The 12,510-nt window shown below is 44.0% G+C and overlaps 3 protein-coding genes across 3 annotated transcripts, besides 1 other annotated feature; 2 read left to right on the top strand and 1 right to left on the bottom strand.

Moving 5' to 3' along the window:
- The first annotated feature begins 425 nt into the window (after nucleotides 1–425).
- Nucleotides 426–12,510: a telomere (TEL12L; Telomeric region on the left arm of Chromosome XII; composed of an X element core sequence, X element combinatorial repeats, and three distinct regions of telomeric repeats separated by two short Y' elements).
- On the top strand, nucleotides 2,675–6,391 carry YLL066C (Y' element ATP-dependent helicase; the record flags this gene model as incomplete). The annotated part of the gene is made up of 2 exons (NM_001181886.1): nucleotides 2,675–2,961; nucleotides 3,061–6,391. 2 exons carry the CDS (start codon nucleotides 2,675–2,677, stop codon nucleotides 6,389–6,391), a joined length of 3,618 nt encoding a protein of 1,205 aa, NP_013034.1.
- YLL066W-B (uncharacterized protein) lies at nucleotides 6,736–6,906 on the bottom strand (the record flags this gene model as incomplete). The annotated part of the gene is made up of 1 exon (NM_001184605.1): nucleotides 6,736–6,906. The coding sequence occupies one exon, from the start codon at nucleotides 6,904–6,906 to the stop codon at nucleotides 6,736–6,738; it is 171 nt and encodes a 56-aa protein (NP_878115.1).
- YLL067C (Y' element ATP-dependent helicase) lies at nucleotides 8,210–11,926 on the top strand (the record flags this gene model as incomplete). Its single annotated transcript, NM_001181887.1, has 2 exons — nucleotides 8,210–8,496; nucleotides 8,596–11,926. 2 exons carry the CDS (start codon nucleotides 8,210–8,212, stop codon nucleotides 11,924–11,926), a joined length of 3,618 nt encoding a protein of 1,205 aa, NP_013033.1.

The following is a 12,510-nucleotide window of genomic DNA, read 5'->3' as shown; positions in this document are numbered from 1 at the left end:
ATATCGTAACGTCCGTTTTAGTATACGGCGCTGATAAGTTATATTACCGTAGAATTATTTGGCGTTTCGTTGACTCCTACAAAAACAACAAACCTATCACCGTATCGTCTTCTTTAGATATAGTCTCTTCGTATGAGTAGTGTCACATACAAGATTAAAGATGCATCAGTTATCCTTTTAGGATATTGCGGTTAGCATATGGGAATGGAAATAGGATACAATTTTATCATAGCGCCGGCATGAGTTTGAGCCACTACCGTATTGTTTCTCGGTGAATATAGAGTGTTACGACAGTGAGGTGGCATATTATTCTAATGTATGGTCTGTGAAAGTTAGAAATATTCTGAAATGGCATCCGTTCAAGCAAATGGTAATATTAAGGAACTTTTACGTTAATGACGTTATGGTAGTGCTCATACTTCAAGTCAATATGTTTATTTCGTAAAGTTGAAAGATAAATAATTTTTATGTTTAGGTGATTTTGGTGGTGATTTTGTGGGTATATTGAAATAAGTGTGTATAAATTGAGTGGTTAGTATATGGTGCAAAAGTGGTATAACGTATGTATTAAGGGCAGTTATACAATATTTGGGGTCGCCGAATGAGATATAGATATTAAAATGTGGATAATGATGGACTTTATGGGTAAATGGCACAGGGTATAAACCGCTGAGGCAAGTGCCGTGCATAATGATGCGAGTGCATTTGGTACTGATGGTGAGAGATGGGTGATGGAGTGGAATGTGAGAGTAGGGTAAGTTTGAGAGTGGTATATACTGTAGCATCCGTGTGCATATGCCATATCAGTATACAAGTGAAGGTGAGTATGGCATGTGGTAGTGGGATTAGAGTGGTAGGATAAGTATATGTGTATTATTTACGATCATTTGTAGACGTTTCAATATGGTGGGTGAACAACAGTACAGTGAGTAGGACATCGTCGATGGTAGGGTAAGCGGTAGTGGAGTTGGATATGGGTAATTGGAGGGTAACGGTTATGGTGGACGGTGGTTAGTGGTAAGTAGAGAGATGGATGGTGGTTGGGAGTGGTACGGTTGAATGAGACAGGGTAACGAGTGGAGAGGTAGGGTAATGGAGGGTAGGTTTGGAGGCAGGTTCATCAGGGTTGGATTAGGGGTTGTGTTGAGGTACTGTGTGGGTGTGTGTGGGTGTGGGTGTGGTGTGGGTGTGTGGGTGTGGGTGTGTGGGTGTGGTGTGGGTGTGGGTGTGGTGTGTGGGTGTGGTGTGTGTGGGTGTGTGTGTGTGGGTGTGGGTGTGGGTGTGTGTGTGTGGGTGTGGTGTGTGGGTGTGGTGTATATATATGTCACTGTATTGCATGCTGGATGGTGTTAGACAAGGCCGTAGGGACATATAGCATCTAGGAAGTAACCTTGTACGAAAATAGGCAATATTTCCTGTTTAGGCGATTGTGACGCAGATTTTAGTCCAACGATCTAGCGTCAAGGAATTTTTTTATAGTGGGACATTGCACCAAGGAAGTAACTTGATACGTCGTGGGTGAATGGGTCTGTTTTCTTATTCGGCAGGGTAATACATTTTTGGGGGAAGTTTGTCTGTCTGACGCGCCATATGTAGGTACGCCAAAAAGGGCTCCTCTACTTCGAAGCGCGAGGTCGTATACCTAATAAGGAAATGTAATTTATAACTTTCTATTATATTGGTCTTTTCGAGAGCGGAAGAAGTTGTAGGCTAAGCGCAGGCTAAGCGTAGGTCCATATTTAAAGTATCCAAGAGAATATCCACGAAGCGGCTGAGCAACGAACAGAATCCTGGTTCTCCTCGACTAAGCAGATAGTTAAGATACTGTGCACCATGGAAATTGAAAACGAACGTACGTACCGACTACTTTATTTTTGCAGGCCGGAAATCAAGGATGAATGAGACATCCTTCTGTTTTCTATGTTGGGACAGACAGTCGCTTATCTTAGTGAGATTTCTTATTAACTGAATTTTCTTTGCTGCTGCTGGAGATTTGCACCTGCATAGCGCAGATTCTGCTTCTTCTCAATAGAGTAGCTTAATTATTACATTCTTAGATGATGATAAGACGGAAACTGGACAATCTTTTGTTTATATTGATGGATTTCTTGTCAAAAAGCATAACAATCAACATACTATTGTTAATTTCGAAACTTACAAAAATAAAATGAAAGTTTCCGATAGGCGTAAGTTTGAAAAAGCAAACTTTGACGAGTTTGAGTCGGCTCTAAATAACAAAAACGACTTGGTACATTGTCCCTCAATAACTTTATTTGAATCGATCCCCACGGAAGTGCGGTCATTCTACGAAGACGAAAAGTCTGGCCTAATCAAAGTGGTAAAATTCAGAACTGGTGCAATGGATAGGAAAAGGTCTTTTGAAAAAATTGTCGTTTCCGTCATGGTCGGGAAAAATGTACAAAAGTTCCTGACGTTTGTTGAAGACGAACCAGATTTCCAGGGCGGACCAATCCCTTCAAAGTATCTTATTCCCAAGAAAATCAACTTGATGGTCTACACGTTGTTTCAAGTGCATACTTTGAAATTCAATAGAAAGGATTACGATACCCTTTCTCTTTTTTACCTCAACAGAGGATACTATAATGAGTTGAGTTTCCGTGTCCTGGAACGTTGTCACGAAATAGCGAGTGCCAGGCCGAACGACAGCTCTACGATGCGTACTTTCACTGACTTTGTTTCTGGCGCACCTATTGTAAGGAGTCTTCAGAAAAGCACCATAAGGAGATATGGGTACAATTTGGCACCCCACATGTTTTTGTTACTACACGTAGATGAGCTATCGATTTTTTCTGCATACCAAGCAAGTTTACCTGGCGAAAAGAAAGTCGACACAGAGCGGCTGAAGCGTGATCTATGCCCACGTAAACCCATTGAGATAAAGTACTTTTCACAGATATGTAACGATATGATGAACAAAAAGGACCGATTGGGTGATGTTTTGCATGTGTGCTGCCCAAGTTGAGAAGAGATACTAACAAAATGACCGCGGCTCTCAAAAATAATTGACGAGCTTACGGTGATACGCTTACCGTTATCCAGAGCTACAGCGCAACGTATACGTCGACGATACAACAAGAACGGTTCATCGGAGCCTCGACTAAAGACGCTTGACGGACTCACTTCCGAGCGCTGGATTCAATGGTTAGGCCTTGAAAGCGACTACCATTGTTCATTCTCTAGTACTCGGAATGCGGAAGACGTAGTGGCAGGTGAGGCGGCGAGTTCAGATCATGATCAAAAAATTTCAAGAGTAACGCGAAAAAGGCCCCGAGAGCCCAAGAGTACAAACGATATCCTCGTCGCAGGCCAGAAACTCTTTGGCAGCTCCTTTGAATTCAGGGACTTGCATCAGTTGCGCTTATGTCATGAAATATACATGGCAGACACACCCTCTGTGGCAGTACAGGCCCCACCGGGCTATGGTAAGACGGAGTTATTTCATCTCCCCTTGATAGCACTGGCGTCTAAGGGCGACGTGAAATATGTGTCGTTTCTGTTTGTACCGTACACAGTGTTGCTTGCTAATTGCATGATCAGGTTGGGCCGATGCGGTTGCTTGAATGTGGCCCCTGTAAGAAACTTTATTGAAGAAGGTTGCGATGGCGTTACTGATTTATACGTGGGGATCTACGATGATCTTGCTAGCACTAATTTCACAGACAGGATAGCTGCGTGGGAGAATATTGTTGAGTGCACCTTTAGGACCAACAACGTAAAATTGGGTTACCTCATTGTAGATGAGTTTCACAACTTTGAAACGGAGGTCTACCGGCAGTCGCAATTTGGGGGCATAACTAACCTTGATTTTGACGCTTTTGAGAAAGCAATCTTTTTGAGCGGCACAGCACCTGAGGCTGTAGCTGATGCTGCGTTGCAGCGTATTGGGCTTACGGGACTGGCCAAGAAGTCGATGGACATCAACGAGCTCAAACGGTCGGAAGATCTCAGCAGAGGTCTATCCAGCTATCCAACACGGATGTTTAATCTAATCAAGGAGAAATCCGAGGTGCCTTTAGGGCATGTTCATAAAATTTGGAAGAAAGTGGAATCACAGCCCGAAGAAGCACTGAAGCTTCTTTTAGCCCTCTTTGAAATTGAACCAGAGTCGAAGGCCATTGTAGTTGCAAGCACAACCAACGAAGTGGAAGAATTGGCCTGCTCTTGGAGAAAGTATTTTAGGGTGGTATGGATACACGGGAAGCTGGGTGCTGCAGAAAAGGTGTCTCGCACAAAGGAGTTTGTCACTGACGGTAGCATGCGAGTTCTCATCGGAACGAAATTAGTGACTGAAGGAATTGACATTAAGCAATTGATGATGGTGATCATGCTTGATAATAGACTTAATATTATTGAGCTCATTCAAGGCGTAGGGAGACTAAGAGATGGGGGCCTCTGTTATCTATTATCTAGAAAAAACAGTTGGGCGGCAAGGAATCGTAAGGGTGAATTACCACCGATTAAGGAAGGCTGTATAACCGAACAGGTACGCGAGTTCTATGGACTTGAATCAAAGAAAGGAAAAAAGGGCCAGCATGTTGGATGCTGTGGCTCCAGGACAGACCTGTCTGCTGACACAGTGGAACTGATAGAAAGAATGGACAGATTGGCTGAAAAACAGGCGACAGCTTCCATGTCGATCGTTGCGTTACCGTCTAGCTTCCAGGAGAGCAATAGCAGTGACAGGTGCAGAAAGTATTGCAGCAGTGATGAGGACAGCAACACGTGCATTCATGGTAGTGCTAATGCCAGTACCAATGCGACTACCAACTCCAGCACTAATGCTACTACCACTGCCAGCACCAACGTCAGGACTAGTGCTACTACCACTGCCAGCATCAACGTCAGGACTAGTGCGACTACCACTGAAAGTACCAACTCCAGCACTAATGCTACTACCACTGCCAGCACCAACGTCAGGACTAGTGCTACTACCACTGCCAGCATCAACGTCAGGACTAGTGCGACTACCACTGAAAGTACCAACTCCAACACTAGTGCTACTACCACCGAAAGTACCGACTCCAACACTAGTGCTACTACCACCGAAAGTACCGACTCCAACACTAGTGCTACTACCACTGCTAGCACCAACTCCAGCACTAATGCCACTACCACTGCTAGCACCAACTCCAGCACTAATGCCACTACCACTGAAAGTACCAACGCTAGTGCCAAGGAGGACGCCAATAAAGATGGCAATGCTGAGGATAATAGATTCCATCCAGTCACCGACATTAACAAAGAGTCGTATAAGCGGAAAGGGAGTCAAATGGTTTTGCTAGAGAGAAAGAAACTGAAAGCACAATTTCCCAATACTTCCGAGAATATGAATGTCTTACAGTTTCTTGGATTTCGGTCTGACGAAATTAAACATCTTTTCCTCTATGGTATTGACATATACTTCTGCCCAGAGGGAGTATTCACACAATACGGATTATGCAAGGGCTGTCAAAAGATGTTCGGGCTCTGTGTCTGTTGGGCTGGCCAGAAAGTATCGTATCGGAGGATGGCTTGGGAAGCACTAGCTGTGGAGAGAATGCTGCGAAATGACGAGGAATACAAAGAATACTTGGAAGACATCGAGCCATATCATGGGGACCCTGTAGGGTATTTGAAATTTTTTAGCGTAAAAAGGGGAGAGATCTACTCTCAGATACAGAGAAATTATGCTTGGTACCTGGCCATTACTAGAAGAAGAGAAACAATTAGTGTATTGGATTCGACAAGAGGCAAGCAAGGGAGCCAAGTTTTCCGCATGTCTGGAAGGCAGATCAAAGAGTTGTATTATAAAGTATGGAGCAACTTGCGTGAATCGAAGACAGAGGTGCTGCAGTACTTTTTGAACTGGGACGAGAAAAAGTGCCGGGAAGAATGGGAGGCAAAAGACGATACGGTCTTTGTGGAAGCGCTCGAGAAAGTTGGAGTTTTTCAGCGTTTGCGTTCCATGACGAGCGCTGGACTGCAGGGTCCGCAGTACGTCAAGCTGCAGTTTAGCAGGCATCATCGACAGTTGAGGAGCAGATATGAATTAAGTCTAGGAATGCACTTGCGAGATCAGCTTGCGCTGGGAGTTACCCCATCTAAAGTGCCGCATTGGACGGCATTCCTGTCGATGCTGATAGGGCTGTTCTACAATAAAACATTTCGGCAGAAACTGGAATATCTTTTGGAGCAGATTTCGGAGGTGTGGTTGTTACCACATTGGGTTGATTTGGCAAACGTTGAAGTTCTCGCTGCAGATAACACGAGGGTACCGCTGTACATGCTGATGGTAGCGGTTCACAAAGAGCTGGATAGCGATGATGTTCCAGACGGTAGATTTGATATAATATTACTATGTAGAGATTCGAGCAGAGAAGTTGGAGAGTGAAGGAAATTGTTGTTACGAAAGTCAGTGATTATGTATTGTGTAGTATAGTATATTGTAAGAAATTTTTTTTTCTAGGGAATATGCGTTTTGATGTAGTAGTATTTCACTGTTTTGATTTAGTGTTTGTTGCACGGCAGTAGCGAGAGACAAGTGGGAAAGAGTAGGATAAAAAGACAATCTATAAAAAGTAAACATAAAATAAAGGTAGTAAGTAGCTTTTGGTTGAACATCCGGGTAAGAGACAACAGGGCTTGGAGGAGACGTACATGAGGGCTACTTAGGGCTATGTAAAAGTGTTGTAGGGCTAAAGAAGAGGGTTTCATTTTCATTTTTTTTAATTTCGGTCAGAAAGCCGGGTAAGGTGTGACAGCGAGAGTAAAGGTAGATGTAAGAGAGTGTGTGGGTGTGTGGTGTGTGTGGGTGTGGGTGTGGTGTGGGTGTGGTGTGTGGGTGTGGTGTATATATATGTCACTGTATTGCATGCTGGATGGTGTTAGACAAGGCCGTAGGGACATATAGCATCTAGGAAGTAACCTTGTACGAAAATAGGCAATATTTCCTGTTTAGGCGATTGTGACGCAGATTTTAGTCCAACGATCTAGCGTCAAGGAATTTTTTTATAGTGGGACATTGCACCAAGGAAGTAACTTGATACGTCGTGGGTGAATGGGTCTGTTTTCTTATTCGGCAGGGTAATACATTTTTGGGGGAAGTTTGTCTGTCTGACGCGCCATATGTAGGTACGCCAAAAAGGGCTCCTCTACTTCGAAGCGCGAGGTCGTATACCTAATAAGGAAATGTAATTTATAACTTTCTATTATATTGGTCTTTTCGAGAGCGGAAGAAGTTGTAGGCTAAGCGCAGGCTAAGCGTAGGTCCATATTTAAAGTATCCAAGAGAATATCCACGAAGCGGCTGAGCAACGAACAGAATCCTGGTTCTCCTCGACTAAGCAGATAGTTAAGATACTGTGCACCATGGAAATTGAAAACGAACGTACGTACCGACTACTTTATTTTTGCAGGCCGGAAATCAAGGATGAATGAGACATCCTTCTGTTTTCTATGTTGGGACAGACAGTCGCTTATCTTAGTGAGATTTCTTATTAACTGAATTTTCTTTGCTGCTGCTGGAGATTTGCACCTGCATAGCGCAGATTCTGCTTCTTCTCAATAGAGTAGCTTAATTATTACATTCTTAGATGATGATAAGACGGAAACTGGACAATCTTTTGTTTATATTGATGGATTTCTTGTCAAAAAGCATAACAATCAACATACTATTGTTAATTTCGAAACTTACAAAAATAAAATGAAAGTTTCCGATAGGCGTAAGTTTGAAAAAGCAAACTTTGACGAGTTTGAGTCGGCTCTAAATAACAAAAACGACTTGGTACATTGTCCCTCAATAACTTTATTTGAATCGATCCCCACGGAAGTGCGGTCATTCTACGAAGACGAAAAGTCTGGCCTAATCAAAGTGGTAAAATTCAGAACTGGTGCAATGGATAGGAAAAGGTCTTTTGAAAAAATTGTCGTTTCCGTCATGGTCGGGAAAAATGTACAAAAGTTCCTGACGTTTGTTGAAGACGAACCAGATTTCCAGGGCGGACCAATCCCTTCAAAGTATCTTATTCCCAAGAAAATCAACTTGATGGTCTACACGTTGTTTCAAGTGCATACTTTGAAATTCAATAGAAAGGATTACGATACCCTTTCTCTTTTTTACCTCAACAGAGGATACTATAATGAGTTGAGTTTCCGTGTCCTGGAACGTTGTCACGAAATAGCGAGTGCCAGGCCGAACGACAGCTCTACGATGCGTACTTTCACTGACTTTGTTTCTGGCGCACCTATTGTAAGGAGTCTTCAGAAAAGCACCATAAGGAGATATGGGTACAATTTGGCACCCCACATGTTTTTGTTACTACACGTAGATGAGCTATCGATTTTTTCTGCATACCAAGCAAGTTTACCTGGCGAAAAGAAAGTCGACACAGAGCGGCTGAAGCGTGATCTATGCCCACGTAAACCCATTGAGATAAAGTACTTTTCACAGATATGTAACGATATGATGAACAAAAAGGACCGATTGGGTGATGTTTTGCATGTGTGCTGCCCAAGTTGAGAAGAGATACTAACAAAATGACCGCGGCTCTCAAAAATAATTGACGAGCTTACGGTGATACGCTTACCGTTATCCAGAGCTACAGCGCAACGTATACGTCGACGATACAACAAGAACGGTTCATCGGAGCCTCGACTAAAGACGCTTGACGGACTCACTTCCGAGCGCTGGATTCAATGGTTAGGCCTTGAAAGCGACTACCATTGTTCATTCTCTAGTACTCGGAATGCGGAAGACGTAGTGGCAGGTGAGGCGGCGAGTTCAGATCATGATCAAAAAATTTCAAGAGTAACGCGAAAAAGGCCCCGAGAGCCCAAGAGTACAAACGATATCCTCGTCGCAGGCCAGAAACTCTTTGGCAGCTCCTTTGAATTCAGGGACTTGCATCAGTTGCGCTTATGTCATGAAATATACATGGCAGACACACCCTCTGTGGCAGTACAGGCCCCACCGGGCTATGGTAAGACGGAGTTATTTCATCTCCCCTTGATAGCACTGGCGTCTAAGGGCGACGTGAAATATGTGTCGTTTCTGTTTGTACCGTACACAGTGTTGCTTGCTAATTGCATGATCAGGTTGGGCCGATGCGGTTGCTTGAATGTGGCCCCTGTAAGAAACTTTATTGAAGAAGGTTGCGATGGCGTTACTGATTTATACGTGGGGATCTACGATGATCTTGCTAGCACTAATTTCACAGACAGGATAGCTGCGTGGGAGAATATTGTTGAGTGCACCTTTAGGACCAACAACGTAAAATTGGGTTACCTCATTGTAGATGAGTTTCACAACTTTGAAACGGAGGTCTACCGGCAGTCGCAATTTGGGGGCATAACTAACCTTGATTTTGACGCTTTTGAGAAAGCAATCTTTTTGAGCGGCACAGCACCTGAGGCTGTAGCTGATGCTGCGTTGCAGCGTATTGGGCTTACGGGACTGGCCAAGAAGTCGATGGACATCAACGAGCTCAAACGGTCGGAAGATCTCAGCAGAGGTCTATCCAGCTATCCAACACGGATGTTTAATCTAATCAAGGAGAAATCCGAGGTGCCTTTAGGGCATGTTCATAAAATTTGGAAGAAAGTGGAATCACAGCCCGAAGAAGCACTGAAGCTTCTTTTAGCCCTCTTTGAAATTGAACCAGAGTCGAAGGCCATTGTAGTTGCAAGCACAACCAACGAAGTGGAAGAATTGGCCTGCTCTTGGAGAAAGTATTTTAGGGTGGTATGGATACACGGGAAGCTGGGTGCTGCAGAAAAGGTGTCTCGCACAAAGGAGTTTGTCACTGACGGTAGCATGCGAGTTCTCATCGGAACGAAATTAGTGACTGAAGGAATTGACATTAAGCAATTGATGATGGTGATCATGCTTGATAATAGACTTAATATTATTGAGCTCATTCAAGGCGTAGGGAGACTAAGAGATGGGGGCCTCTGTTATCTATTATCTAGAAAAAACAGTTGGGCGGCAAGGAATCGTAAGGGTGAATTACCACCGATTAAGGAAGGCTGTATAACCGAACAGGTACGCGAGTTCTATGGACTTGAATCAAAGAAAGGAAAAAAGGGCCAGCATGTTGGATGCTGTGGCTCCAGGACAGACCTGTCTGCTGACACAGTGGAACTGATAGAAAGAATGGACAGATTGGCTGAAAAACAGGCGACAGCTTCCATGTCGATCGTTGCGTTACCGTCTAGCTTCCAGGAGAGCAATAGCAGTGACAGGTGCAGAAAGTATTGCAGCAGTGATGAGGACAGCAACACGTGCATTCATGGTAGTGCTAATGCCAGTACCAATGCGACTACCAACTCCAGCACTAATGCTACTACCACTGCCAGCACCAACGTCAGGACTAGTGCTACTACCACTGCCAGCATCAACGTCAGGACTAGTGCGACTACCACTGAAAGTACCAACTCCAGCACTAATGCTACTACCACTGCCAGCACCAACGTCAGGACTAGTGCTACTACCACTGCCAGCATCAACGTCAGGACTAGTGCGACTACCACTGAAAGTACCAACTCCAACACTAGTGCTACTACCACCGAAAGTACCGACTCCAACACTAGTGCTACTACCACTGAAAGTACCGACTCCAGCACTAATGCTACTACCACTGCCAGCATCAACGTCAGGACTAGTGCGACTACCACTGAAAGTACCAACTCCAACACTAATGCTACTACCACTGAAAGTACCAACTCCAGCACTAATGCTACTACCACTGAAGGTACCAACTCCAACACTAGTGCTACTACCACTGCTAGCACCAACTCCAGCACTAATGCTACTACCACTGAAAGTACCAACGCTAGTGCCAAGGAGGACGCCAATAAAGATGGCAATGCTGAGGATAATAGATTCCATCCAGTCACCGACATTAACAAAGAGTCGTATAAGCGGAAAGGGAGTCAAATGGTTTTGCTAGAGAGAAAGAAACTGAAAGCACAATTTCCCAATACTTCCGAGAATATGAATGTCTTACAGTTTCTTGGATTTCGGTCTGACGAAATTAAACATCTTTTCCTCTATGGTATTGACGTATACTTCTGCCCAGAGGGAGTATTCACACAATACGGATTATGCAAGGGCTGTCAAAAGATGTTCGAGCTCTGTGTCTGTTGGGCTGGCCAGAAAGTATCGTATCGGAGGATGGCTTGGGAAGCACTAGCTGTGGAGAGAATGCTGCGAAATGACGAGGAATACAAAGAATACTTGGAAGACATCGAGCCATATCATGGGGACCCTGTAGGGTATTTGAAATTTTTTAGCGTAAAAAGGGGAGAGATCTACTCTCAGATACAGAGAAATTATGCTTGGTACCTGGCCATTACTAGAAGAAGAGAAACAATTAGTGTATTGGATTCGACAAGAGGCAAGCAAGGGAGCCAAGTTTTCCGCATGTCTGGAAGGCAGATCAAAGAGTTGTATTATAAAGTATGGAGCAACTTGCGTGAATCGAAGACAGAGGTGCTGCAGTACTTTTTGAACTGGGACGAGAAAAAGTGCCGGGAAGAATGGGAGGCAAAAGACGATACGGTCTTTGTGGAAGCGCTCGAGAAAGTTGGAGTTTTTCAGCGTTTGCGTTCCATGACGAGCGCTGGACTGCAGGGTCCGCAGTACGTCAAGCTGCAGTTTAGCAGGCATCATCGACAGTTGAGGAGCAGATATGAATTAAGTCTAGGAATGCACTTGCGAGATCAGCTTGCGCTGGGAGTTACCCCATCTAAAGTGCCGCATTGGACGGCATTCCTGTCGATGCTGATAGGGCTGTTCTACAATAAAACATTTCGGCAGAAACTGGAATATCTTTTGGAGCAGATTTCGGAGGTGTGGTTGTTACCACATTGGGTTGATTTGGCAAACGTTGAAGTTCTCGCTGCAGATAACACGAGGGTACCATGCTGATGGTAGCGGTTCACAAAGAGCTGGATAGCGAATGATGTTCCAGACGGTAGATTTGATATAATATTACTATGTAGAGATTCGAGCAGAGAAGTTGGAGAGTGAAGGAAATTGTTGTTACGAAAGTCAGTGATTATGTATTGTGTAGTATAGTATATTGTAAGAAATTTTTTTTTCTAGGGAATATGCGTTTTGATGTAGTAGTATTTCACTGTTTTGATTTAGTGTTTGTTGCACGGCAGTAGCGAGAGACAAGTGGGAAAGAGTAGGATAAAAAGACAATCTATAAAAAGTAAACATAAAATAAAGGTAGTAAGTAGCTTTTGGTTGAACATCCGGGTAAGAGACAACAGGGCTTGGAGGAGACGTACATGAGGGCTATTTAGGGCTATTTAGGGCTATGTAGAAGTGCTGTAGGGCTAAAGAACAGGGTTTCATTTTCATTTTTTTTTTAATTTCGGTCAGAAAGCCGGGTAAGGTATGACAGCGAGAGTAGAGGTAGATGTGAAAAGTGTGTGTGGGTGTGTGGGTGTGGTGTGGTGTGTGGTGTGGTGTGTGGTGTGGTGTGTGGGTGGTGTGTGTGTGTG

Source organism: Saccharomyces cerevisiae, chromosome XII (genome assembly GCF_000146045.2).
Source record: "Saccharomyces cerevisiae S288C chromosome XII, complete sequence".
NCBI lineage: Eukaryota > Fungi > Ascomycota > Saccharomycetes > Saccharomycetales > Saccharomycetaceae > Saccharomyces > Saccharomyces cerevisiae.
The sequence above is the reverse complement of the archived record's forward strand: the minus strand, read 5'-3'. Positions and strand labels throughout refer to the sequence as shown.